The 22815-nt window shown below is 30.4% G+C and overlaps 3 protein-coding genes across 3 annotated transcripts in view; 2 read left to right on the forward strand and 1 right to left on the reverse strand.

Moving 5' to 3' along the window:
• The window catches only part of Lac (Lachesin), a 28804-nt gene extending 23923 nt beyond the window's left edge, over positions 1-4881 (forward strand). Inside the window, exon 2 of the mRNA XM_065510673.1 lies at positions 4278-4881. Coding sequence (XP_065366745.1) covers positions 4278-4819 — 542 coding nt within the window. The 3' untranslated portion in view covers positions 4820-4881. The remainder of the gene's footprint in view (positions 1-4277) is intronic.
• A 5698-nt stretch (positions 4882-10579) lies between these two features.
• Positions 10580-15205, reverse strand: dgt5 (dim gamma-tubulin 5). Its single transcript, XM_065511832.1, has 8 exons — positions 15071-15205; positions 14864-14996; positions 13877-14021; positions 13565-13813; positions 12981-13498; positions 12337-12788; positions 11216-11403; positions 10580-11087 (listed from the first exon to the last, which is right to left on the reverse strand). The coding sequence occupies exons 1-8, from the start codon at positions 15163-15165 to the stop codon at positions 10828-10830; spliced, it is 2040 nt and encodes a 679-aa protein (XP_065367904.1). The 5' UTR covers positions 15166-15205; the 3' UTR covers positions 10580-10827.
• A 1929-nt stretch (positions 15206-17134) lies between these two features.
• l(2)dtl (lethal-(2)-denticleless) lies at positions 17135-21510 on the forward strand. Its single transcript, XM_065512610.1, has 3 exons — positions 17135-17283; positions 17619-18262; positions 19192-21510. The coding sequence occupies exons 1-3, from the start codon at positions 17229-17231 to the stop codon at positions 21052-21054; spliced, it is 2562 nt and encodes an 853-aa protein (XP_065368682.1). The 5' UTR covers positions 17135-17228; the 3' UTR covers positions 21055-21510.
• The last annotated feature ends 1305 nt before the right edge of the window (positions 21511-22815 follow it).

Raw genomic sequence — 22815 nt, forward strand, 5'->3', positions numbered from 1 at the left:
ACTCGTTAAATGCTAGGTTGCATCATTTTGTTGTTGTTGTTGTTGTTTGTTATTATTTCATACATAACCTCATTTCAAGTACACCATATACATGGAAGATTTTTGTGAATAAGAAATAACTTTTTATTATACACTTAGCCAAACACATATTTATTACTTACATGCAGTAACGGTAAGCTTGTGTTTAATTTTTTTAGTGTAAAAATAAATTTCTATAGAATAAACTTGAACATTTAAAGATTCTATGGCAGCACATTAAAACAACATAAAGCCCAATTTGCAATGACATGCAGTTTTTTAAAGCAGCAGATATTTTAAAGCGCGCAGTTTGATTACAATTGGGGTTTTTAATTTCCCAACCAAATTTTTTCCGGGAATCGGGAAAAATTTTCTCTACATTCCCGGGTACCCGGCTATTCCCGAAATATATAATAATACTGTAAGTTATGAATATTATAGCAAAATTTCATATAAAAACTCAGTGCTATAATCATTATATATAGAGCTTCGTATTAATTAATTCAATTTGAGCTTAATTCACTAAAATCTTAATCCGTAATTAAAAAATGTCAGTCTTTCATTTCATAAATTCATTCCCAATATCTAATTCTTTAGCTTCCTACAAAAGCTTCATTTAAATTGAAGTTAATTAATAACAGTATTTATTCAAACTTTGAATGAATAAATTTTTGTTGATTAAAATCATTCAGTTTTATTTTGCTTTCAGTCATTTACAAAATGAATTAAAAAAAAATTTCTTAAGCCTTTTAGTAAAAGGAATGAATCGTTAAGAGATAAAATTTATTTTGTCTCGAAAATGGAATTACATAATAATTAATTCCTTCGATCCTTTGTTATATATGTTATATGTACATATACATAAATTTAATGCTTTGTTATTTACAATATATAAACGTTTATACAAGTAATTTTTAACAAATATAATGACGGAAAGCTTAAAGATGAAAATTTCCAAATTATTGGAAATTCAAAATCAAGACGATTATGAATTTTTTTAATACATCTGCAAAACACACTAATTATAAACCTTTTATTGTTACTAAGAACAATTGCTGAGTTTCCTTTAAAGGCCAAAATAAAATCTATACTTGTAAATACCAAATGGTGTGCCGCCATCAAAAGTAGGGGCCTTTGTTCTACTGGAGTTTTTTGGAATAATTCGCACCGATCCAGCTTGGCATTGAAGATTATTCACCTTCATTTCTAGATCGTGTAGTTTTCCATAAAAAGACATATTTTTTAAATGTTAATTCGAAAAACTCCAAATAAATAATAATAAGCGGTCTATTATTGCCAAGATATAAACGAAAAACTGTTTATTTTTTTTTTTTAAAAATAGAGTTCTTACTTGTTTTATTTGTAGTTTCGTCAGTTTTTAATTCCCGGGAATCCTGACTAAAAATCCCGGAAATCGGGTAGTTAAGAAGAGAAATTTGTCCCGGGAATTCCCGGTATAGTTTGGAGCAATATACATTTAACTGACTAGAAAGAAGTCAATGCTAATTTGGGCTAAAGTCGAGATTAGGGTTTTCAATTATTTGAGTTTTAATTTGATCGAATAAATGTTCATAATTTAGTAAGATTTAAAATCAGAGTATTCTTGATAATTTGTTAGCTTAGTGTACAAACGTGCTAATTCCACATTTATGAAAATTGTGATTTTAATACAAAACGCTAGAATAAGTGTTTGCTTAAAGAAAATTTACAATTATTTGCAATTATGTGCATTTTGTGGTATTCCCAACAATGATGAGTTTTTATTACTTCTCGAGAAGGGAAAAAGTTCGGGAAATTATGAACCCTAGTCGAGGTGATAATTGAACCTTTCTTATGAAGTGATGAATAAAATGTCTATATTGTCATTTGACTGAATGATGTAATATTTTGTACAAATTGTTTTTTGGATGTACCAGGATTTAATTCATTTACTTTTAAAATCTTGTAACGAGAGATCAAGATCGATAATACAGTGACAGTTCGATGATAGAAAAGTAAAGAAATTTCTTACACTATTGTGCACCATGTGGCACACTCGATAATTATAAAAGGGGCCTGATACAGAACTAGTCCTGTGAAACGATTATAACAATTTATATAAAAGGAACCTGTCACAGGTCATCAACTATGTAGACTCAAATTAACAGGTATGTGATGGAAATCGATTTTGAAAACTAATAGTTGTGATGAATTTTTTACTTTCATTTTATGTTTTGTTAAAATTTTAATTTTATACTTTTCCATCAATAATTTGTGGAATAAATTATTTTAAATTACTTGAAATCTGGGCTTGATCATCTCTACTGTATACTCGTATTGATATAAGAACCCACTATTTAAGAAAACTGATCGATTTCCATCACAAACCTGTAATGTTTTTGCTTGCATTTAATCACACAAAGAATAAAATAGTGCATAAATGGTACTTATTATTTGAATATAAACATTTTTGTTTAAATTTATTTATATAAATTTATAAAAGCTTTATAAAATGAAAATTCATGTATTACAATACAAAATTAGTTTATAAACCTATGTATGATACATTTAAAAGTTGATTATGAATAAGGCCTATACATTTTAACTTTAATATACATATAACTGCAGTGTACACTTGAAATAGTGCAAGCGAGCATTTAAAAACAAATAAGCCGTTTGCGAAAAAAAGACGTAGGAATAAAACGGTTTAAAACAAAAAAAAAACTTTCAACTCATAAATTTCCTTAATAAGACCCTGAGGTTTTTTGTTGCTTTTCCTATTTGTTAAACTCCACAAAACGCAAAAATAAAACAAAAATATAGGAGAAGTAGAAGAAAAAAATTAGCAAATTATGGTAGGTAACTCCCCAAACCATTAGTTAAATTGCACATTTCTTTCTATATGATGCAGCTGCTTTCACAGCAGGCCCATTCATCTTTTGCGTTTCCCTTTTTATGATTTTTCTGCTGTTTTTGCACATAATGTACTTGGATTGCACTATGTAAGTATGCTGTAGGATGAGTACAATGCAAGTACAATAATGTTTTTGTATTTAAGAGTAGTACAGAGTAGTACTTTCATAAATTTTCCTGAAAGATGCAATGAACTAAAAGGTCATTAACGTTGTTATTGTTTTAAAAAGTTTAAGGTTTTTTCCCTATGCCACCATTCAACAATTAATTTCGAAACCAAACTACTTCCAACTATGCCATAAAACAGATCATAATAAAATAAATTGATTTTTGACGTAAAACGATTTACCCTCATAGGAAATAATGACATAAAATTAATTTTCAATATCAGGATATTGAACAATGATTATATGAAGTACCAGGGGTTTAGAAATAAACGAAAAATTGAAACTAAACAGTTCACGTTGCGATTTAAACCACTTAATGACAACTTGTTGTGGAAAGTGAAGAGAAAAAAAAAAACTCAAACACTTGACCACATAGAAATTCAACTTGAAATTTATGTGGAATTTAAAGATGAGGTGGAGGAAGGGATGTTAGTTGCCATTTCATGTTCATTTATGTTAGTAGTATAAATATTAGAGTACATATTCAAATCGGTTAACCGATTTAATTTAAATGTTTCATTATTTTACAATCTATTTTAAATTAGATTGCAAATTCGGTTGTGATTTTTACAAATAATGAACAATTAAACTTGCGATCAGGAAAGTGTATCAAAAGCATCTGCAGTTCAAATTGGTCTTGAAATCGAACCATTTTTTTCCTTTTACAAATAGGCTCTGTTCGGCTATTGGTCTTGGAACCAGAAGCTATTATTTTAATTGCAATGTTTGTAGTATGTTGGTTTAATAGTTCTCATTGTCATACCTGATGAAAATTAAATATTATGTTCGAAAATTCGTAGTTATGTTCGAACAAATTTTAAAGTTGTTAAAATAAGTTCTACCTTAAGCTTAAACTCGATAACAATGCAATATTATGTTCGAAATTAAATTCGAACTTACTTTCGAAAACTTTGTAAAGCAATTAAAATAATCTCTAAATAAGAAGGATTCTTAAAAAAATTATTTTAGTTTTATTTGAGCTCAATTTCAATTCGAAAATATTCAAAACCGGTCTTTTTTTGAAACAGAAATAACCGGTTTCCAGTTTTAGAATACTCTAAAAATACTCCCTTGCCTTTAAAAATATTTAAAATGATTAAATCAGCCTTATAAATTAAATACCTTATACTTAACCTTAAAGAAATATAAATAATTTTTGAAAACTTTCTTACATTTTATTTTCTTTTATTTCAATTACAGATAGCGCTACCTATGTGGGCAACATTTTGAAAATTAAATCGGTTAAAAAAGAAGATCGTGGTACTTACTATTGTGTAGCTGATAATGGTGTCTCTGTGGGCGATCGTCGTAACATCAATTTAGAAGTTGAATTTTCCCCTGTCATTACCGTGCCCCGTCCTCGCTTGGGACAAGCTTTACAATACGACATGGATTTGGAGTGCCACATTGAAGCCTACCCACCACCAGCCATTGTCTGGCTCAAGGATGACATTCAATTATCCAACAATCAACATTACAGTATTTCACATTTCGCTACTGCCGATGAATATACCGATTCTACTCTACGTGTCATTACCATTGAAAAACGTCAATATGGTGATTATGTCTGCAAGGCTGTAAATAAATTGGGTGAAGCTCAGGCTCGTGTTAATCTTTTTGAGACAGTTATTCCAGTATGTCCTCCCGCCTGTGGCCAGGCGTATTATGGTGATGCTGAACGTGTGGCTGCCACCTCCTTGGCATCGTTAGCTATTCTCTTAACAGCTTTATACGTCAGATAAACAGTTTCCCGCCTTCCTGAATGTGTAGCCAGTGATTAAAATGTTAAATAAGGCTTTAAACAGGCAAAATAAAACGAATAGCAGCAACATTAAACAGGAAACTAATATTTTACAAACAAAAAAGTGATTAATTAAAAGCAAAGTATTTAGTTTATGTAAACATTCCATATTTAAAGAAAATTAAAACTCGAAAACATTCCAAAAAAAACTCCTTATTTTTCACAAATACATGTAATTTAGGATTCTTTTCTCTATTTTCATACGTCCATTTTTTAAGTTAATAACTATAAAATAAGTTTTTACTAAAACAAAAACGAATTATTAACCCTTAACCCGTCCGTTAATGTATACAAATCTTCTAAATGAAATGGACCCACCATTTTTCTAATTCGAATACTTGTATCTTGCAAGAATCTCTGTCTTAAACAAATATATTTGTTTTTTTCTACATACATCATTTAATTACAAAAATCATCACGAAAGCAATTATTATTAATTTTTAAAACTCCTTCAGCAGTTATAACTAAAAACTTGAAAATATTTTATATTTATTAAATAATTTATAAAATATTTTCATTTAAAATTATTATTTCTTTTTTTGTTTACATCATAAGACTCTAGTAATGTAAATTTTCCATTCTAAAATAAATAATTAAAAAAAAAACACATTAATGTCAATTTATTGTATCTGATATTTTCTGATCCCTCTTTTGTAGTAGTTAAGTACAAACCGTAACTCTTTAAAAAAAAATTATAAAATATTCTATAAAATTATTTCGTATAAATATAAAAAACCCATATTTTAAATAAAACTAAATGTATATGTATGTGTAGTTTTTATATAAAAAAAAATATTAATAAAAATTAAGTCGTAAGTTTACAAAAAAAAAAAACATTTTGAGACCCATACCAATTTATGAATACTGGGTGTAAATACAACTAAAAAAATAAAACAATTTTTGAAATAAAACAAATGTGTATGCCTCAATTTTATACAAAAATTATTTTAAATAAAATTACAAAAAAATATATAAATATTTGCATTTTTATTTTTGAGATTAAAGGCCATAATCACATTATATCGTCCCCTCAATAAAACAATAGTGTATATATACACCATTATTTTTTTATTGCATAATAAGAATCTACATAACTGATTCTAGATGTGGTCAAAATTTGGTGAAATTCTACATCCACAAAGTGGGTCAAAAGATCAATTGAAATATTACTTTTGTTCTAGATGTCTACTAACACAAAAATTTTGAACTCAATTATTTCGAAATGGCAAAAAAATTATACACTATTGTTTTATTAAGGGGACTATATATTAATTGATTGATATGGGGGTAAATATTAGGATAAGAAATCCGTCATATTTTTGTATTTATGTTATTTTCAATGACTTTTTGAATGTCCTCTGGATTAACTATGATTATCTGATTAAAAGGAGGATTTACTAGTACAAAGTTATTATTGGATGAATTAAAAAACATTACTTCCTAATTAACATTAGCCTTTCTCAACGGACTTTTTCCCTCTACCGGCGGTTTAATGTCACGTGTTGTTACCAAAGAGAAATGTTCGTATGTTTAACACTCGTCAAACACTGGATCTATTTCAGCGATCCTCCTCTAAACAAAGGGTCTTCTAGTATTGATGGTCAGACAGCCTCTGCTTTGCTCTCTTCTAAGCTGTCTTTTTTGTAAAAGTAATCGTTCATTTTCTGAATTGAAAATATGCATTTTTCGTTTTGCTTCGTGCTCGGTTTTAACCGAAACCGCGGATTTTCAATGCCTAAAACCGAAACCGACAATTATTCTTCGGTTTCAACTTTTAAACAATTTTCAGTAGAAAAATTAAAAAAATTTTAAATTAAAACCAAAATTTTTATTTGTATGGAAAACACGCAGAATAACAGGTTTTTATATTCTGATGATTCATCCAATTTCTCTAAAAGCAGTTTGATGTAAAAATATCTTTAGATTTCTTTAAAATTTTTAAATTGTATTACAATAATTGCTTCAAGTGATGTAACACGCTGCCTTTCGCAGACTAGGCAAGTAAACCTTTTAATAAAGAATGACAGTAAACTTTTATGTATATAAGACATGTTCTCATTGTGGTGTTTATTTATGTTGTAATGATAAAAAATACTGTTTCGTAAAATACCATAAAATAGTCTTGTAATAGAAAATGTTACAAAAGTTACAAAACTAATTAATATATTAATAAATATTTAAACATAAATCTATGAGTTTTTTATCTTTTGGCTGATGCCGACCCAAGGATACCAGGTCCTACACAAAGTTAAAATTTTGTAAATTACTTCAGGAAGTATTTATTTACAATATTTCATAAAAAAAATATAACTTTTTCAACGATTTAAAGCCTTGGTCAATAAGGGGTTAAATGGCTTCTAATTAAGATGCCAGTACCATCATGGGATTTTCCGTCAGGGTGTAAGTGTTATGGAATGACAAATCTGGGATATATATAGTTGTATCTATTTGTAAGGTGAGTCTCAGAATTTAACAGTATATCGCTTTCTTTATTCCAGAGACCGAAAATAACGAGTCTAATTGCAGTTCAATGGCCTTAATCAATTAAATATCATGTTGCTGTTATATCATTGAGAGAATGTTTTATAAGGGCACATTTTAGGTTAGTGGTTGAGAGAAAGTAATCAGATGAGTTATTTGTTCAAATCTTAAATCTAAATATTAATTTTTATTTACGTCCCACCACAGTTGGACGAAAAATTATGTTTAATTTATAGATCCTATCATCAGCGCAGGTATTTTGGATTCCTTCTTCTTAGTCGGATAGCCATTACTTCTCATTAATGTTCGTGCAAGTGGGTTTGGGTGAACTTCTAACTTTTTCAAATATGACTCCCCTTGGTTTTTTATTTCATTTTTCACCAGGGAGACACCTAGGTCCTTATGAATGTTAATATTCCTCACATACCAAGGCGCTGCTGTTATCATTCTTAATATTTTATTTTGGAATCTTTGAATTTTTCAATATTAGAAGCTGAGGCCGTGCCCCATAATTGAATTCCATAGCACCATATGGGTTTTATTATTGAGCTGTACAGCAAATCTCGAGTTTTTACCAATTAGCCAGTAAATTTGTAGTAATTTTAACTTCATTTGAGTCAATTTCGTATCTATATGCTTTTTCCAGGTAAGACGTCGGTCTAGATGCAGACCTAGATATTTAACTTCAGTTTGTTGAGGAATTATATGATTATTTATTAGGATTGGAGGGCACGATTCTCTACGCAATGTGAATGTAAGATGTATACATTTTTGCTCGTTTATTTTTATTGTTTTAACCACCTTTCTATGTCGAGTATATGGTCTTATAAAAGTACAGATGCTTCTTGGGGGTTTTCATGAATGGCTAGTATAGCTGTGTCTTCAGCAAAAGTTGATATGTGGGTTCGACTGTTTGTAGGCATATCACAAGTATATAGCAAACATAGGAAGGGACCCAGTACACTTCCTTGGGGTACGCCTGCTGTGGAGAACTTATGAAGTCTCCCTCTTTAAGAACGAACTTTCGATGACTTAAATAACTTTCTAGAAGCTTGTGTGTGTTCACTGGTAAATATTGTTCTATTTTTATCGATAATCCTTCATGCCATACTTTGTTGAAGGCTTGCGAAACGTCGATGAAGAATGCAGAACAATATTTTTTTTCTTCAAATGTCTTGGATATGATTTCTACCAACCTGTGAGTTTGTTCTATGGTGTTATGTTTTTCTCGAAATCCGAATTGATGAGTTGGAATATAATCAAAATGATTCACTATCGGCTTTAACTTATGCATTAACAGTTTTTCGAATAGCTTTGATATATTTGACAATAGGCTAATGGGTCTATATGATTCTACTTTACTGTGATCTTTTCCCGGCTTAGGTATCATTGTAACTAAAGAAACCTTCCATTCTGGTGCATAATATTCAAGGCGTAATATAGCATTAAAAATAAATAGGATTATTTTTAATGCAATTTGGGGTATGAAATATGAAATTAATAAATCATTGAATGTAAAATTATCATAACTTTTTTTAAAAAATCATAACTTTTTTAAAAAATTCAAAAAATTTAAAATATTTTCAAAAAATTAAAAAAAAAATACAAATCGTTAGTTCTAGAACTCAGATTAACCCAGATATGCCGACTGTACTACATGTAGTTCTTGTTTACAGGATACGTCACGTTTATCAAAATACCATTTTTTTTGTTCACATACTTAGTACTCACCAATACCTCATGGGAAATTGTGTGATCGCATTATTTTTTGCTACTATTTTTGAGTTATTGAATTTTTAATTTGTGATATTTTCATAATGCCCATATTCAGTCATTATGGACATATCTCGTTTGTACGGAAAGTAAAATTTTGTACATTTACAAGTGAATAAATACTATTATTTTTTGGAATTTATATTTAAGAAGAGTAGCTTGATTGTTATATGCATGAATGTTTCATTATTGCGTTTAAGTTTTGATGTTGTGACCCCAATGTCCTATATATAGGACGACTTTAAAAAACACTTTTTCCAATAAATATTTAAAAAACAGTAATTTCACTGTTTTTTATTTCTCATTTGCTTCCAATTCATACAGTAACGTAGAGACGGAACGTAATTGTCAAAACTTAAGTCTATAGAGAATAGACATAGAGCGGCAACTCTCCTGTCAAAGAACTAACTCAGTTGTCAGAAACCTAAGTGAGAATGTATTAGTAGAAAAATATATGTGAAAACAAAAACAACACTCGTATGTGTAATTATTTTGAGTAATTTTTTTGTTTGAGTTTTTTTCTAGTTTCCGCTCTATGTTTCTCTATGATATTAGACATATGATTTGTTTTAATTTTGTTTGACAAAAATATGGCTCAAGTATTTTTTCGTTGGCCAGGTTCAATATTTGTGTTTAAAGTTATTTCCGCTTACTGCAATTTTTTCAAAAAAATAAATGTTAAAAATAACCTTTATTTCGGCTTGAAAATACCAAAAATGTTCTACTATTAGACAATTTCTCATTGCTAGATTTATGCATTTAAATTTTATTGGCTTTTTACAGGTTCAATACATTTTCTTAATTTTTAAACACAATAACTATTTGTGTCAAATTTCTTTTATTTTCCACGTATCCTCGTTTAGGCCCTATATTGTTTTAATTGTCGAACGGACATGTATTCTAAATAAATGTTTGGATTTATACTAAATATATTTTTGGTTGGATCGATTTTGTCTATTTTAAATATCAAATATCCCTAATTGAATTCAAAAGGAAATCGATTCGAATTACAATGTATTTAGCACACAATTTCGAACATTTTCATTTTCGAATTCAAATTGGTATAAAAATTATGATTAATAACATTGTGAGTATTTTTTTCGATTTAGTATGTGTTATTAAATATGTAATATACATATATTACTCTAGAATTCTCTAAGACTATTACCATTTTCGTTGAAATACTTGTTAATAAAACATTAATTTCAGTAATATTTGTTACTAAATTTAAATATTTTATAGTTTAATCTCAGTCCTTATGGACAAATTAATTTAAGGAATGTAATCAAATGGTAAATTAACATTAATTTGCCTTATTAATATCCATATACCGAGATAGAGCGTTAGTACTCACTTTATTAATTTTTTTCTTTTTATTCGCTTTTACCCGTTTTATTAGCAACAGCATCGTCATAAGTTGTCCACGAATTAATTCTAACTTCAACAATTCAAGGTTTGATTTGAGTATCTGTAAACATATATAAAAATTTATTTAAAATAACACACACAGGCATCATTAAAAAATCAAATAATATTTAAACTAACATTATAAACTAAGTCCAATCAATGTCTTTTTTCTCTCCTTACAAAGGGGACCGAGGGTTATTATTAAAATAAAACACTCATCAAAACATACAAACGAATACATTCCCTTAAAATTAGCATGCCAATTGTACCACTTCAAACGTAAATCATTTACTTAATGGAATTTCCAGTTGTGGCCATGCGAATATACATGAGTAGTTCAGCTTCATAATCTGCATATGATTGATTGTTAAACAATTTTGTTGAGGGTATGAAGTGGCGCAGAGGATTGTCAATTAGAAAATCATAAGTTTTTGTCAATTTCTGTAAGCTACGCAAAGAATTTAATGAACAAACATCAATTTTATCTAATATTTCAATAATGCGATCATGCTGTTGTTTAGCGCGCTCTTTAAATGCTTGTGGATCAACTGAAATGGAAAGTAACAACATGAAATGCAATTATCAATAATAAAAATACGAAAAAAAGCAAATCTTCTAGTGGCTAAATTAGTTGTATCACAATCAAATAAATGAGAAAATATTTTACACACTATACCTAAAAATGTGTCCAAGTTTATCTTCAAATCATTTGAATGTTGTGCAATTAAATCCGCCCACAAAATACGATTGCGGACTTCCTGTAAGGCACCAAAGGGTGTTAATAAAATGCCTGGAGCTAACTGGATTGTAGATGTGAGTTCACGAGATTCAATTATTAAGGGATTTGGTGATAAATAAAATGCACTGTTGTTTTAAGGGGGAAGAATATACAAAGTACAAAATATTAGGTGGTTTAAACAGAAATATAAAACAAAATGGTTTTTGCATATAAAGAGTGTTTTTTTTAGAGCTAAACCAGTTTAAATCATAATAAAACAAAGAAATATATTCGTAGGCCCTAATTTTGTAAATCACGTCACCAAAGTGATATAAAACAAAACAAATTTTTAAAATGTGTGAAATTTTGTTTTTGCTATGCACATAAATATCACTTGGGTGACGTGATTTACAAAATTAGTGCCATAATATCAATGAAGCGGACTTTATTTGATAGACATTCATGTTTAAATATGACTTTGGCCATATGGCCGCCACGGCTAGCGTGCACAAGGCGCAATCAGGAACACCAATTTTCACAAACTTTTCGCAGCATTTGCGGTCGTATTTGTAATTTAAATTTCTAATCATGTCCCTATACCGTTCACCATTGACAGTAACATTCTGACCATCGTCGTTTTTGAAGACATATGGACCATTGACTCCGCCAACCCACAAAACGCACCAAACAGCAATTTTCTGTGAATGTGATAGTGTTTCGACAAAAGCTTGTGAATTATCCTATTTTTCTGCTTATTTACGTACCAATTCAACCAAAAATGGGCTTAATCAGAGAACAAAATTTTGAATGGAGATTCAATATCAATATTGGTGTTCCAGATTGCGCCTTGTACGCGCCAGCCGTGGCTGTTACATGGCCGAAATCACATTTAAACATTAATGTCTATCTAATAAAGCCTTTTTCATTGATATTAAGTATATATTTTTTGGTTTTATTATGATTTAAACTTGCGTAACTCTAAAAAAAACACCCGATATGAATATGTATATATAAAGTGTATGTGCAACTTCTTTTTAATAACAAACAAATACCAACAAAATATGTTTGTCTATATTTACCATTCTTTACTCATACAAGATAAATGCTCCAATGATAGGTCACAAAACGTATTCAATTCCATAGTGTGGGGAGTCAATATTTTATTTTGCGCCTGAGGCATTAATGTAACGTCACCAGCTCCAAAAGTACGTCGTGACGATGAATTGTTCAAGGGGGAAATAGTAGAATCAAAATCCAATTTTGTACTACAGAAAACATTGTCGTTACTCATCTCAAAACTGTCAACACCCAGTAGTGAATGATTATTGTTATTGTTAAGTTTTAACTTGGTGGGTATGAAGCTCGATTTGACGTTAGTTGTTGCTTCTAAATCATCCAATTGATGCTTCATAATGTTTTTCGAATAAATTATTTTGTCTTTAATTTGTGATAATTGCATCATATCGTACTGTAGCCGATTAACAGAAGTACTTATTTCGCCGTAAACTTGTTTTATAGAACCAAGAAGTATCTGAAATTTGGATATTAAAGTTAGAAAATAATTTTTATATGGGATAAAAAGTTAAATAAATTAAGAAATTCCTTTTTATCTATAACGATCCAGAATATATATACCCTTACTGCTCATAATGAAGGGTATAAAACTATTTCAAGAACTTCCAGCGTCAGAAAGAAAAATAAATTATACGAATTTCCAACTTACTTCATGATTATCCAAATGCTTATTAGAGTTATCTATCTCCGCTTTCAGCATTTCAATTTGTTGCTGCAAATACTCATTTTGACCCTTGGTAAAATTCAACGAATAGTATTGTATTACATAGTTACGCATAATGGCTTCATTATGTTCCGAATCTGTATCAGCATTAAATATTTTCACTTTTTCCAATAGCTTATCTTCGAATTCACTAAATGCCTTAACATATTGTTCCTCCAAACGTTTGCGTTCTTGACACGCGGACAAATATTTGCCCACAAGACTTAAAAAACTCGATTTTGTTTTCATCAGATTTAATTCAAAATTTGTCAATGATTCACGATTATTAGTGACATTGTTTATATGAGATTCATTGGATGCAGTTTTATTTAAGGCCATTATATATTGCAATTGATCCTCCTTTAAGCGCATGATGGCATTAAAGATGAGAAATACTGGTATATTGGTGAACATTTTACGCAAATTAGACCATAAATTATTCTTGGCTTCTTGTAATTCTACGGCTGTAAAAAAACATTAATTAAGTTACGCTATTTTTAGAAATTAAAATCATGTCTTTTCAAACATACCATTAGTATTATTTTGACAAAATGTATAGAAATCTTCCAGTTCTTTAAGAGCTTTATTCACGGCCTCTGCAGCATTATGTTCACTCTTATTTTCATTTGTTAGGATCACTGGCATTGTGGCTTTTATCTTTTCTTTATTCTCTTCTTCTCTCTCAATTTCTTTATCCAGTGCTTTAGTCTTGAGATCCAAAATGTGTACTTTAGCTTCCAATAAATCACACTTATTTTCTAAATTTATTTCTTGAATGTCTTCATAAAATTAGAACAAATTTAGAAAATCGTTAAAAAAAATTATATATGTAAAAAACTTACTTTTAGCTTTAATTGAAGCGGCCAGCGCTTCATATTCTTTTTTGCGTTCATCAAAACGTTGTTGCAAATCCTTTTGCTTCTTTTTTAGATCTTGAACCTTAAGATGCGTTTGCATTTCCCGGGGTAAAAAGGCACGTTCGGAGACCTTTTTTACAAATTATATACTAAGTTAGATTATTTGTATACAATGTTAACTATATATCATATCATTAGTCTTACAACTAGAACAATTGAAATAATTGACATTGAAATGCATACATTCCTATTATATATTATTTAAAACAAATAGCAAATCACCTTTGTTGATAATAATTAGGGTTAAAAAATATATTTCGCGATTTTGAGCATTAGAAATGATACTATAAATTGTTATCATTAGATATCCATGTTAATGAATTAATAATGCAGATATACGTCAAAAATCGAATTAGTCATACAAAATTCAACGCAAATAAGTTTTATCAGTTTATCGTGTATAAATTCTCTTTTTAAAAAAAACATTGAAATAAAATTTGACTTAAATAACTTTTATAATTACCTAAATCGTTCTACCAAGTTTTATGACGATCGGCCAATATTTGGACATAGCTCCCGTAAAAAAGACCACAAAAAATATTATTTAAAATTTACGAATTATAGACCTAAAGCATGTTTTATGTTTGATATTGCTTGATATCTCATAAAAACCGTACAAAACATCGAACAACGGCCTTCGGAATTACGAAAAGGACATTTTAAATATAAATGTCAACAATAAGCCATAACTTTGTGATCGCATATTTATTATTAAAGATATAAAGTCTAAGTAATTTAGAGTGCTCAATGATTTCCTAAAAAATTATATTGATGTAAAAAAAATAGAAAAAATCCTGAGTTAATTTTTGCTCCAAATGTTTTTAATTTATTTCAATATCAACTTTTTGTGCCACCCTGTTTTTTTAAATTGTTTTGCAAATAGGTTTCCATTCCTAAAGAATATATTCTTACCGGCACAACACGTCCTTTGATTTTTTCCACTTTATGTATCAATATATTCTCCTTAACATCTTGTACTTCCTGTCGAGGACAAACACGACGCATCAAATTGCAAAAATAATCCCGTTGGCGAGATTTAAAAACACTACAAACAAAATTTGGGTGGTGGTTCATCACAATACATGTCAATCTAGTGGCGGAATTTATTTATTAACTTACGATTTTAAAGCATCTTCACTGGGTATTGCATCGGGGGGACAACCTAGTTTTGTAGCCCACACACGAAATGCTTCCATGTCATCTTCAATGGTCATTTTTTAGTCGAATTAACAAAATTTCTACAAATAAAGAAAACTAATGCAACACAAAATTAACCAATTGATTAATATTTTTGTTTTTGAAACATGGCCGCTAAATTATGAAAAAGTGCTGCCAAATTTATATTAAAAATAAAGTTACCAGACTCTTTAAAGTTGCCAGTTAGTTTGTTTTTAAACGAGATGTCGCTGCAAGCGTTTAATTAATTATATACAAAATTAACTATTTTATTAAACGCAGTGCGTTTACATTATCCGTTTTTTTATAAAACGATACATCTGATGTGTATTTTGCTTATATTTTGTTTTTTTACTTTTGATACTTAAGTAAATTAAATATGTATGAATTAATTGCATTGAGTCATAGAAAGAAGAAATTTAACATTAATTACAACTCAACTGACAGCTTATTGCTTAGCAATAATTGCTCAGGCATTCTATAAAGCAATCATTGCGCAATGGATTGCTACATATGGCAATTTGCCGTCTACACTCGCAAATTTCATTGACGCAATATAAATATTTCTACGTGGAGACCTGGTGTAAATAAGTAATGTTTAAAATAATCTGTCAAAAACAGAACAATAGAAATAATGTTAATAGTAATTAAGCAGACAAATCAAGAAATGAATAAAAACAGTTATAAAAATAAGAAATTACAAAAAAAAATTAGTAAAATATAATAATGTTATAACGTAAACTGTCAAATTTAATTAGTTTTTTAAATTGAGTATATTCTTTGTAGAATCAAAACAGAACAAAAGTAGTTCTGTTGAAGAGGATTAATTTTAATTTTTCGAATTTAAATATTTTTGTTCAGAAAAGTTAAAAAAACACATAAACAAAATTTTTCAATTAATTTTGAATATGAATAATCAGAATATTTGATTAATCAGGATTTAGACCCTTTTCATTTAGTTGCGAAAGTATATTGTGTTTGTAGATGTTGGGATAAGTAGAAGAAAATTTTGGAAGTTGTTTGGAAGACTTGCGCAATTTCATCGTCTAATCATAAATTGTATTAGATTTTCAAATATTACACATATTTTTTTGGTTTACGGACGGTTTTCATAAATTCCCTGAAAGAAATGTCAATAGTGAAACTGTATTGACTTACTATTGACACTGTCACCAGTACTAGTGACTTATTATACCCCAGACAATGCTATTTATTATAGATATTTAACATGTGAGTGTTTTATTGACTAAGTACTTCTTGGGGACCATATGTAGACATTGTAACCAGAGACTGGCTAGTACATTTTAGTAATTCTAGTCTACACTTTTGGTGCTTTTCTGAAGTAGGTGTCGATAATGACGTTGTGTTAAAAAAAAAAATTGAAAAAAAATGTTTTTCTTTTTTTCTCATCAAAGACAAGTATAAAAATGTAGATGCTACGTTGACAATGTCACCAAAAAGTCACCAAAATAGTCGACAAAACTTGTGATTTGTAGACAGTTGTCCCCATCAAAAAATACTTTCCATTGGTTTTCTTTTTTTTTATGGTGAATTGAACTTTATACAATCTTTGAAAAATTCAAATATTCAAAATATGTACTACATGTGATCTAAATAAGATCCAAAATTTAAGATCCATCAAAAAATACTTTCCATTGGTTTTCTTTTTTTATGGTGAATTGAACTTTATACAATCTTTGAAAAATTCAAATATTCAAAATATGTACTACATGTGATCTAAATAAGATCCAAAATTTAATTTGTGTATGCTATATTAAAATTAAGATAGCTTTTATAAAAATTGCAAAAAAAAATAGCTGAGATTAAAATGAGTGCACTCAATTTTTCGTTTAATATTTTTATAAACCATTTATGGTGTAAAAAAAATATTTTAGGAGTGGCAACACTGTTCAGCTAGATCAATTTGACAGCGCGCATTTTTTTACTACGCCAACAACTGTCAGACGTATTTTCCTCGAATTTTTTTTTTCATTCAAAATTTTCTTGCATTGCTTCAGAATTGAACATGAATTTTATGCTGCAATTTAGTGTAAAAATAAAATAAGTTGATTTAAATAAAGTGGAAAAACAAGTAAACATCATGAAAACAAATATGAATTATGTACAAAAATACTTCAGCAGACAACAGGGAATTTGTAAGTATTGCACAAAAACAGAAGAGTAAAAGTAAACAGAGGTTTTTGTTGGTAACTTTATTGAAAGAAGTTGAAGAAATGCGAGGGGGGCTTGCTAAAAATACAACAACAGTAAACATTTGGCGCTTTAAAAAAGTCATTTTGGCTCCAAAACTCCCCTTCTATGCAATAACTAGGCGGGAAATAATAGCGCCAATTGTTTTTGTTGATAAAAAAGGTTTTTTTTTCATAAATTTATACGATATTTATTAATTCTAAAAGTGCAGTGTAAAAAAAAGCTGATGTATCAAAATTTTTCTTTTTTAATTGTGTTGTTTATTTTTATTCATTTACAGCAAGTGACCTGAGTTATGATTTCGCTCTGAAACGTTTATGTGTGGCAAAAGAGGATAGTTGGCGTGGCATATTGCCATCAAATTACAGTTCAGACTTCAATCCGGAACCACCTATATTTGCAGCAAAATTTGCCAATTGTGAGGGTTATCGTCATATGTTGGCTATCGCCAACGAAGATGGCAAAATCGCCTTGCAAGACACCACACAACGCAACTATGAACCAGAGGAAAAATCTTTGACGGCGCCCCAATGCCATTACAATGCCGTATTCGATTTGGAGTGGGCTCCGGGACAAATGCGCTTTGTATCGGCCTCTGGAGATCATACAGCACGTCTTTGGGAAGTAACAAATAGTGAAATCATAGGTGTGCGGCCATTTGTAGGCCATACTCGTTCTGTAAAAACGGCAGCTTTTCGTAAAAACGATTCATCAGTATTTGCCACCGGTGGTAGAGATGGAGCCATTATCATTTGGGATACAAGAGCAAATTTAAATGTAGACATGACTCCAAGAGCGGATAATTGTATATATAGTGGTCATGTTGGTGGCCCTGGTACGCCTGTGTCACAGAGAAAACGCTCACGTACACCGAAAATGCCACCAAACACAACATCGAGCAGTATAACCGGCTTAGCTTTTCAAGTAAGTGTATATTTATTTAGTTGGCCAAATTTAGTTACATTCTAAACTTCCATAAAACCTATGGTATGTTAGTGTTTCATCATTCCTGCAGTTTAAGGAAATTATAGATACAACTTTTCATACCAGGGGGGTTACCCTCTATTGCGATGCGAAAGCAATTTCGATGCGAAAGGTAAATGCGTTAAGAATACAATTTTGTACTCTGTATCGTCTACGCAAACGCTTTCGCAAAAAGAAGCAATACTGGCACCACAAAATAAACAATAGCGAAGAATGACAAAATTAAATGTCAAAACTTGTAAATAAAAACATTTTAAACTAATTTTTTGTGCGATGCGAAAACGCAATAAAGGGTACCAATTGTACCATTTTTCTTTCGCATCGCAATAGAGAGTAACCCCCCAGGAATTGAAATATTTAAACGATATTGGAAGGAAACAGAAATGTTTGACAACACATCGGACCTTACCCGAAATCCTGGAGAACATTATATATTATCGACATTTTTCATTTCGTCCCTATTGTCACATATTTTTATAACTAGCTATCAATCACATTTGGGAATAAAGTGTTTGACAGAAATGTTAGAAATAGGATAAATATCTCATTCAACCACTTCAATATTGCAATGAAACTTTAAGATTTTTATAAACATTTGCATGAAAAACTAAGTAGTCAATAGTTTAAAGATTAATTTATTTCAACTGTTATTTGAAATTTTTGTTAATGAAATTTATTCGCAAAAATTACCTAAAATATCGTTAAAAATAATGAAAACATTTCAACAGTATTGATCCGTTCGGTTCATTCCTGTCTAGTTCCATGGTTGTTATGATAGAAAAAATTAAACATATTTATATGAAATCACCAATCATTTAAAAAATCTTTATTTTAAATTTTTACAAAAATTATTTTTCTTACACTTTTAGGATGAAAACACTTTAATTTCCTGCGGAGCTGGTGATGGTATTATAAAAGTTTGGGATCTTAGACGTAACTATAGTTCCTACAAAAAGGAACCACATCCTAAACACAGTCTGCCATATGCCGGCTCATCCACCTTTAAAGGTTTCACAAATTTAATAGTAGATGATTCGGGCAGTCGTCTTTTTGCCAATTGCATGGATAATACCATCTACTGTTATAATTTACATTCATATTCACCAAAGCCTTTGGCACTTTATCGCGGCCTTTTAAATAGTACCTTTTATATAAAGTCTTGCCTTAGTCCGGATGGCAAATATCTACTGAGTGGCAGTTCAGACGAGAAAGCCTACATTTGGAACTTGGATTATCCGGATGAACCGCTGGTGGGTTTATCAGGACATACCGTGGAGGTGACTTGTGTTGCATGGGGCTCTACACACGATCGTCCAATTGTTACATGTAGTGATGATGCTAGGCACAAAATATGGCGTATAGGACCGGAGGAGTTGTTGCCCTCAGACATAACGGAAAACTATCGTGGCCAGGCGGAATATGTTAGAAAGTTTTCAAAACCAGCCCATCATACGGCATCTACGCATAAGTATAATCTTCGAGATTTGGAAAGTACTCCTAGATCTTTGAAGAGACTGGTGGAACAGAACGAAAGGACACCCAATACTGTGGAAAAAGTTTCAACCAAAAGAAGTTTCTTGGAAATGTTGGGTTGCACTTCCACAAATCAGGCTAATGAAGATAGTGGAGATATGGAAATACATGAACCTAAGAGACCAAAAACCTTGGAAACTCGGGGACGTAGACTATTCAGTCCTTGTCACTCAAGTGCCAGCGGCCCCTCTACAAGTTCGGCAGCCGGTTTTTCATCGAGAAGTATTTTTAAACAATTGTCGAGTATTCCAGAAGAACGTAATATTAGTATTAATGCGAACGCAACAAGTCCTTTAACACATCACCACGAAACTCTGCAGAACAACGATTCGAATCAAGAAAATAACCAAGAAACTGTAGTTCTGCAAACACCACCCTCCGGTGTTACGGCAAATATATCAAAAATGAATTTAAATACTAGCAGCAATACTCCTTCGCCATTGTCAGAAAGACGGCCAGGTTTAGAAATGAATCTCTCAGCAGCCTCTTTTACTTCTCCGCCCTCTACGAGTCTGCCGGCTGCTTACACACCCACACAGCAACCTTTCTCTCCCATGATCTTTTCACCTACTTCAAATTTACCTAATTATGTATTAGACGGAGAGGCGCCACATTTAGGCATCATGTCACCGAAACGTAAACTAAAAGATAAGGTCGATTGGCTGACAAAAATACGCAAACAAAAGCTAATGTCTTCGTGTCGAGGGACATCTTTGACAGAGAAAATGCAAGAACACCAGCCACATTCTCCAGCCATATACACAAATGAAGTTACAGGTGGTGGAACAGCTGGTGCAATGACACAAGTATCATCCCCTCGTTTACAAAGTCTTCGTCAGTCAGAGTGTAGCCCAAGATCTACAACACCACGCAGACGTCTGTCACAAAATCATTTGTCCTCGCCCTCATCATCTTCACATCATAATCACCAACCACGCACACCCACCTCAAGTCGAAGGAATAGTGAAACTACTCTTCTTCGTTTCTTTAGTGTTCAGTCTCAAAACTCCTCCTCGTCCAGACAACAGCACACATCCACATTATCTACGGCCGATGTGGGAGAAATGATGCCATTGTCTCCCAACACCATCAGTTCATCTCTCAATACCAATCCCTCATCATCTAGCAACAATATATCAAACCCAAATGCGCCTTCTTTACATCCAACGCCCACGTCGGCAACCACCTGCACTGAGTGATTTAGTTTTATAATACAAATTTGAGTTGTTAGTTGTTAGTTTTGTACTACTAAATTAATTTATTTTTTTACATTTATATTTTTTCACTACATCATTATTTTTATTTTGTTTTAACAAACGTTGTTGTCAATTCCAGATTTCGCGTTAATTTGCATTTTTTTACTTCTATAATTTATAAGTTTTTGTTTAGTTTTTCTTTTTATTAAAATATTATTTTTATTTGTAAATTATTTAGTTCTTAAGTTAATCATAACTGAATTTTTTTTTATTAAAACACTAGTTGTTAGTCTTTTTAAAATTCTTTACCTTTTTAAAAAGAATTTTAAGTTACTATAGTTTTTAAATCCAACAAATTGATAACCCATTTATTGTTCTCGAAAACAAAGTTGCCGCTTTTTCCCGCATTGGAAAAAATAGTTTAAAAATAATAAAGACTTATAAAATTATTTATAATTTAATAAAGTTAATGAGATTTATTATTTTTATAGGGAATTATGAATATTGAATTATGTTCTAAGTAGTGACTGGTAAATCGAATACGATTATAGTCGAAAATCGATTTTCAGGGTTTAAAAACGATTATTTCGTGATCGATTATATACTCCGATTTTTATGCTGAAATCGATTTTTGATAACGTTTAATCGAAATAGAAATAAAATTCCGGAATTTTTAGTATTGTCTACGTTTTTTGATTACATTAAAATTTGCAATATATTAATCTTCAGTTGACATCGGAAAATATTCACGAAATTTTTTCAAACTTAAGAAATTTTTATAAAAAGTGCTACAAAATTGTTTCCATAAAATTGTTGTTAAATGTTTGACGTTACGGTTTATAAAATGAGCACCTCAACATAAAGGACTTATAATACTCTTCCAAAATATGATTTTAATCCGTAATTATAGCGTATATGGGTCATTTGCTATAGTTCCCAAAAATGCAGGTCGATTATTAAAAAATCGATTATTGGGTTCGATTAATCGACTGTAAAAATCGAAATGAAAATGGTTGATCGAAAAGTCGAAAATCGATTATTAGCTTTTCATACCATTCACTAGTTCTAAGCTTCATCCAAAGTTTTTATTTTAGTATAGAGCCCAATCATGAATAAAAAATCCGCGGCATTTTTTTCCCTTTATCCCTTTTCCCTTTTTTCATGTTCAAATTCAGTGTTAAAAAATGGGAAAAAAACTCCCACGGATTTTTTACTCATGATTGACAGATAATGTAATTAATTTAAGAGAATGATTCAGTAGTTCGATCACAGAACCACGTTAGTAAATATATTCTGGGTCCTACAAGACGATCTAACTATGTCTGTTGAAAACACGATAGGGTCCAAACAAAAGGAGCTAGCTGGTTGAGATTTTCCACAAATACAAGCTGTTGGTACGGTTTGCTTGGTATTGAAAATGGTCAATATAGGTCTATGATTTCACCAAGTCCCCATACAAATGTCCCCCGGAATACTGTTTGAGCTGTCAAAAATATAGGCAAATCCTAATAAAACTTTGCACAAATTACTTCAAAGTACTCTGAATTTACACTATAAAGTATGGCGAAAATCGGTCATCATTTCTTCCTAGTCCCCATAAAAGGTCCCCCTCAGAAAATGATTTCAACATTAATAATTATCTTATAATAATTAATAATATATTCATGATAACCAAGTTTTATATCAACCTAGATCTTTCTACCAACTTTTTAAATGATCGGTCCATAATTGCCCCTACCCACCATATAACCCCTATATCAGAAA

The sequence above is a fragment of the Calliphora vicina genome, chromosome 5 (genome assembly GCF_958450345.1).
Source record: "Calliphora vicina chromosome 5, idCalVici1.1, whole genome shotgun sequence".
Taxonomy (NCBI): Eukaryota; Metazoa; Arthropoda; class Insecta; order Diptera; family Calliphoridae; genus Calliphora; species Calliphora vicina.

Coding starts and splice junctions, on each gene's coding strand:
- dgt5 (XM_065511832.1), bottom strand. CDS start 15,165: ATGACCATTGAAGATGACATGGAAGCATTTCGTGTGTGGGCTACAAAA. Junction 14,997..15,070: donor AGTGAAGATGCTTTAAAATC/GTAAGTTAATAA, acceptor TTTTGTTTGTAG/TGTTTTTAAATCTCGCCAAC. Junction 11,088..11,215: donor AAACTTGGACACATTTTTAG/GTATAGTGTGTA, acceptor TTTCCATTTCAG/TTGATCCACAAGCATTTAAA.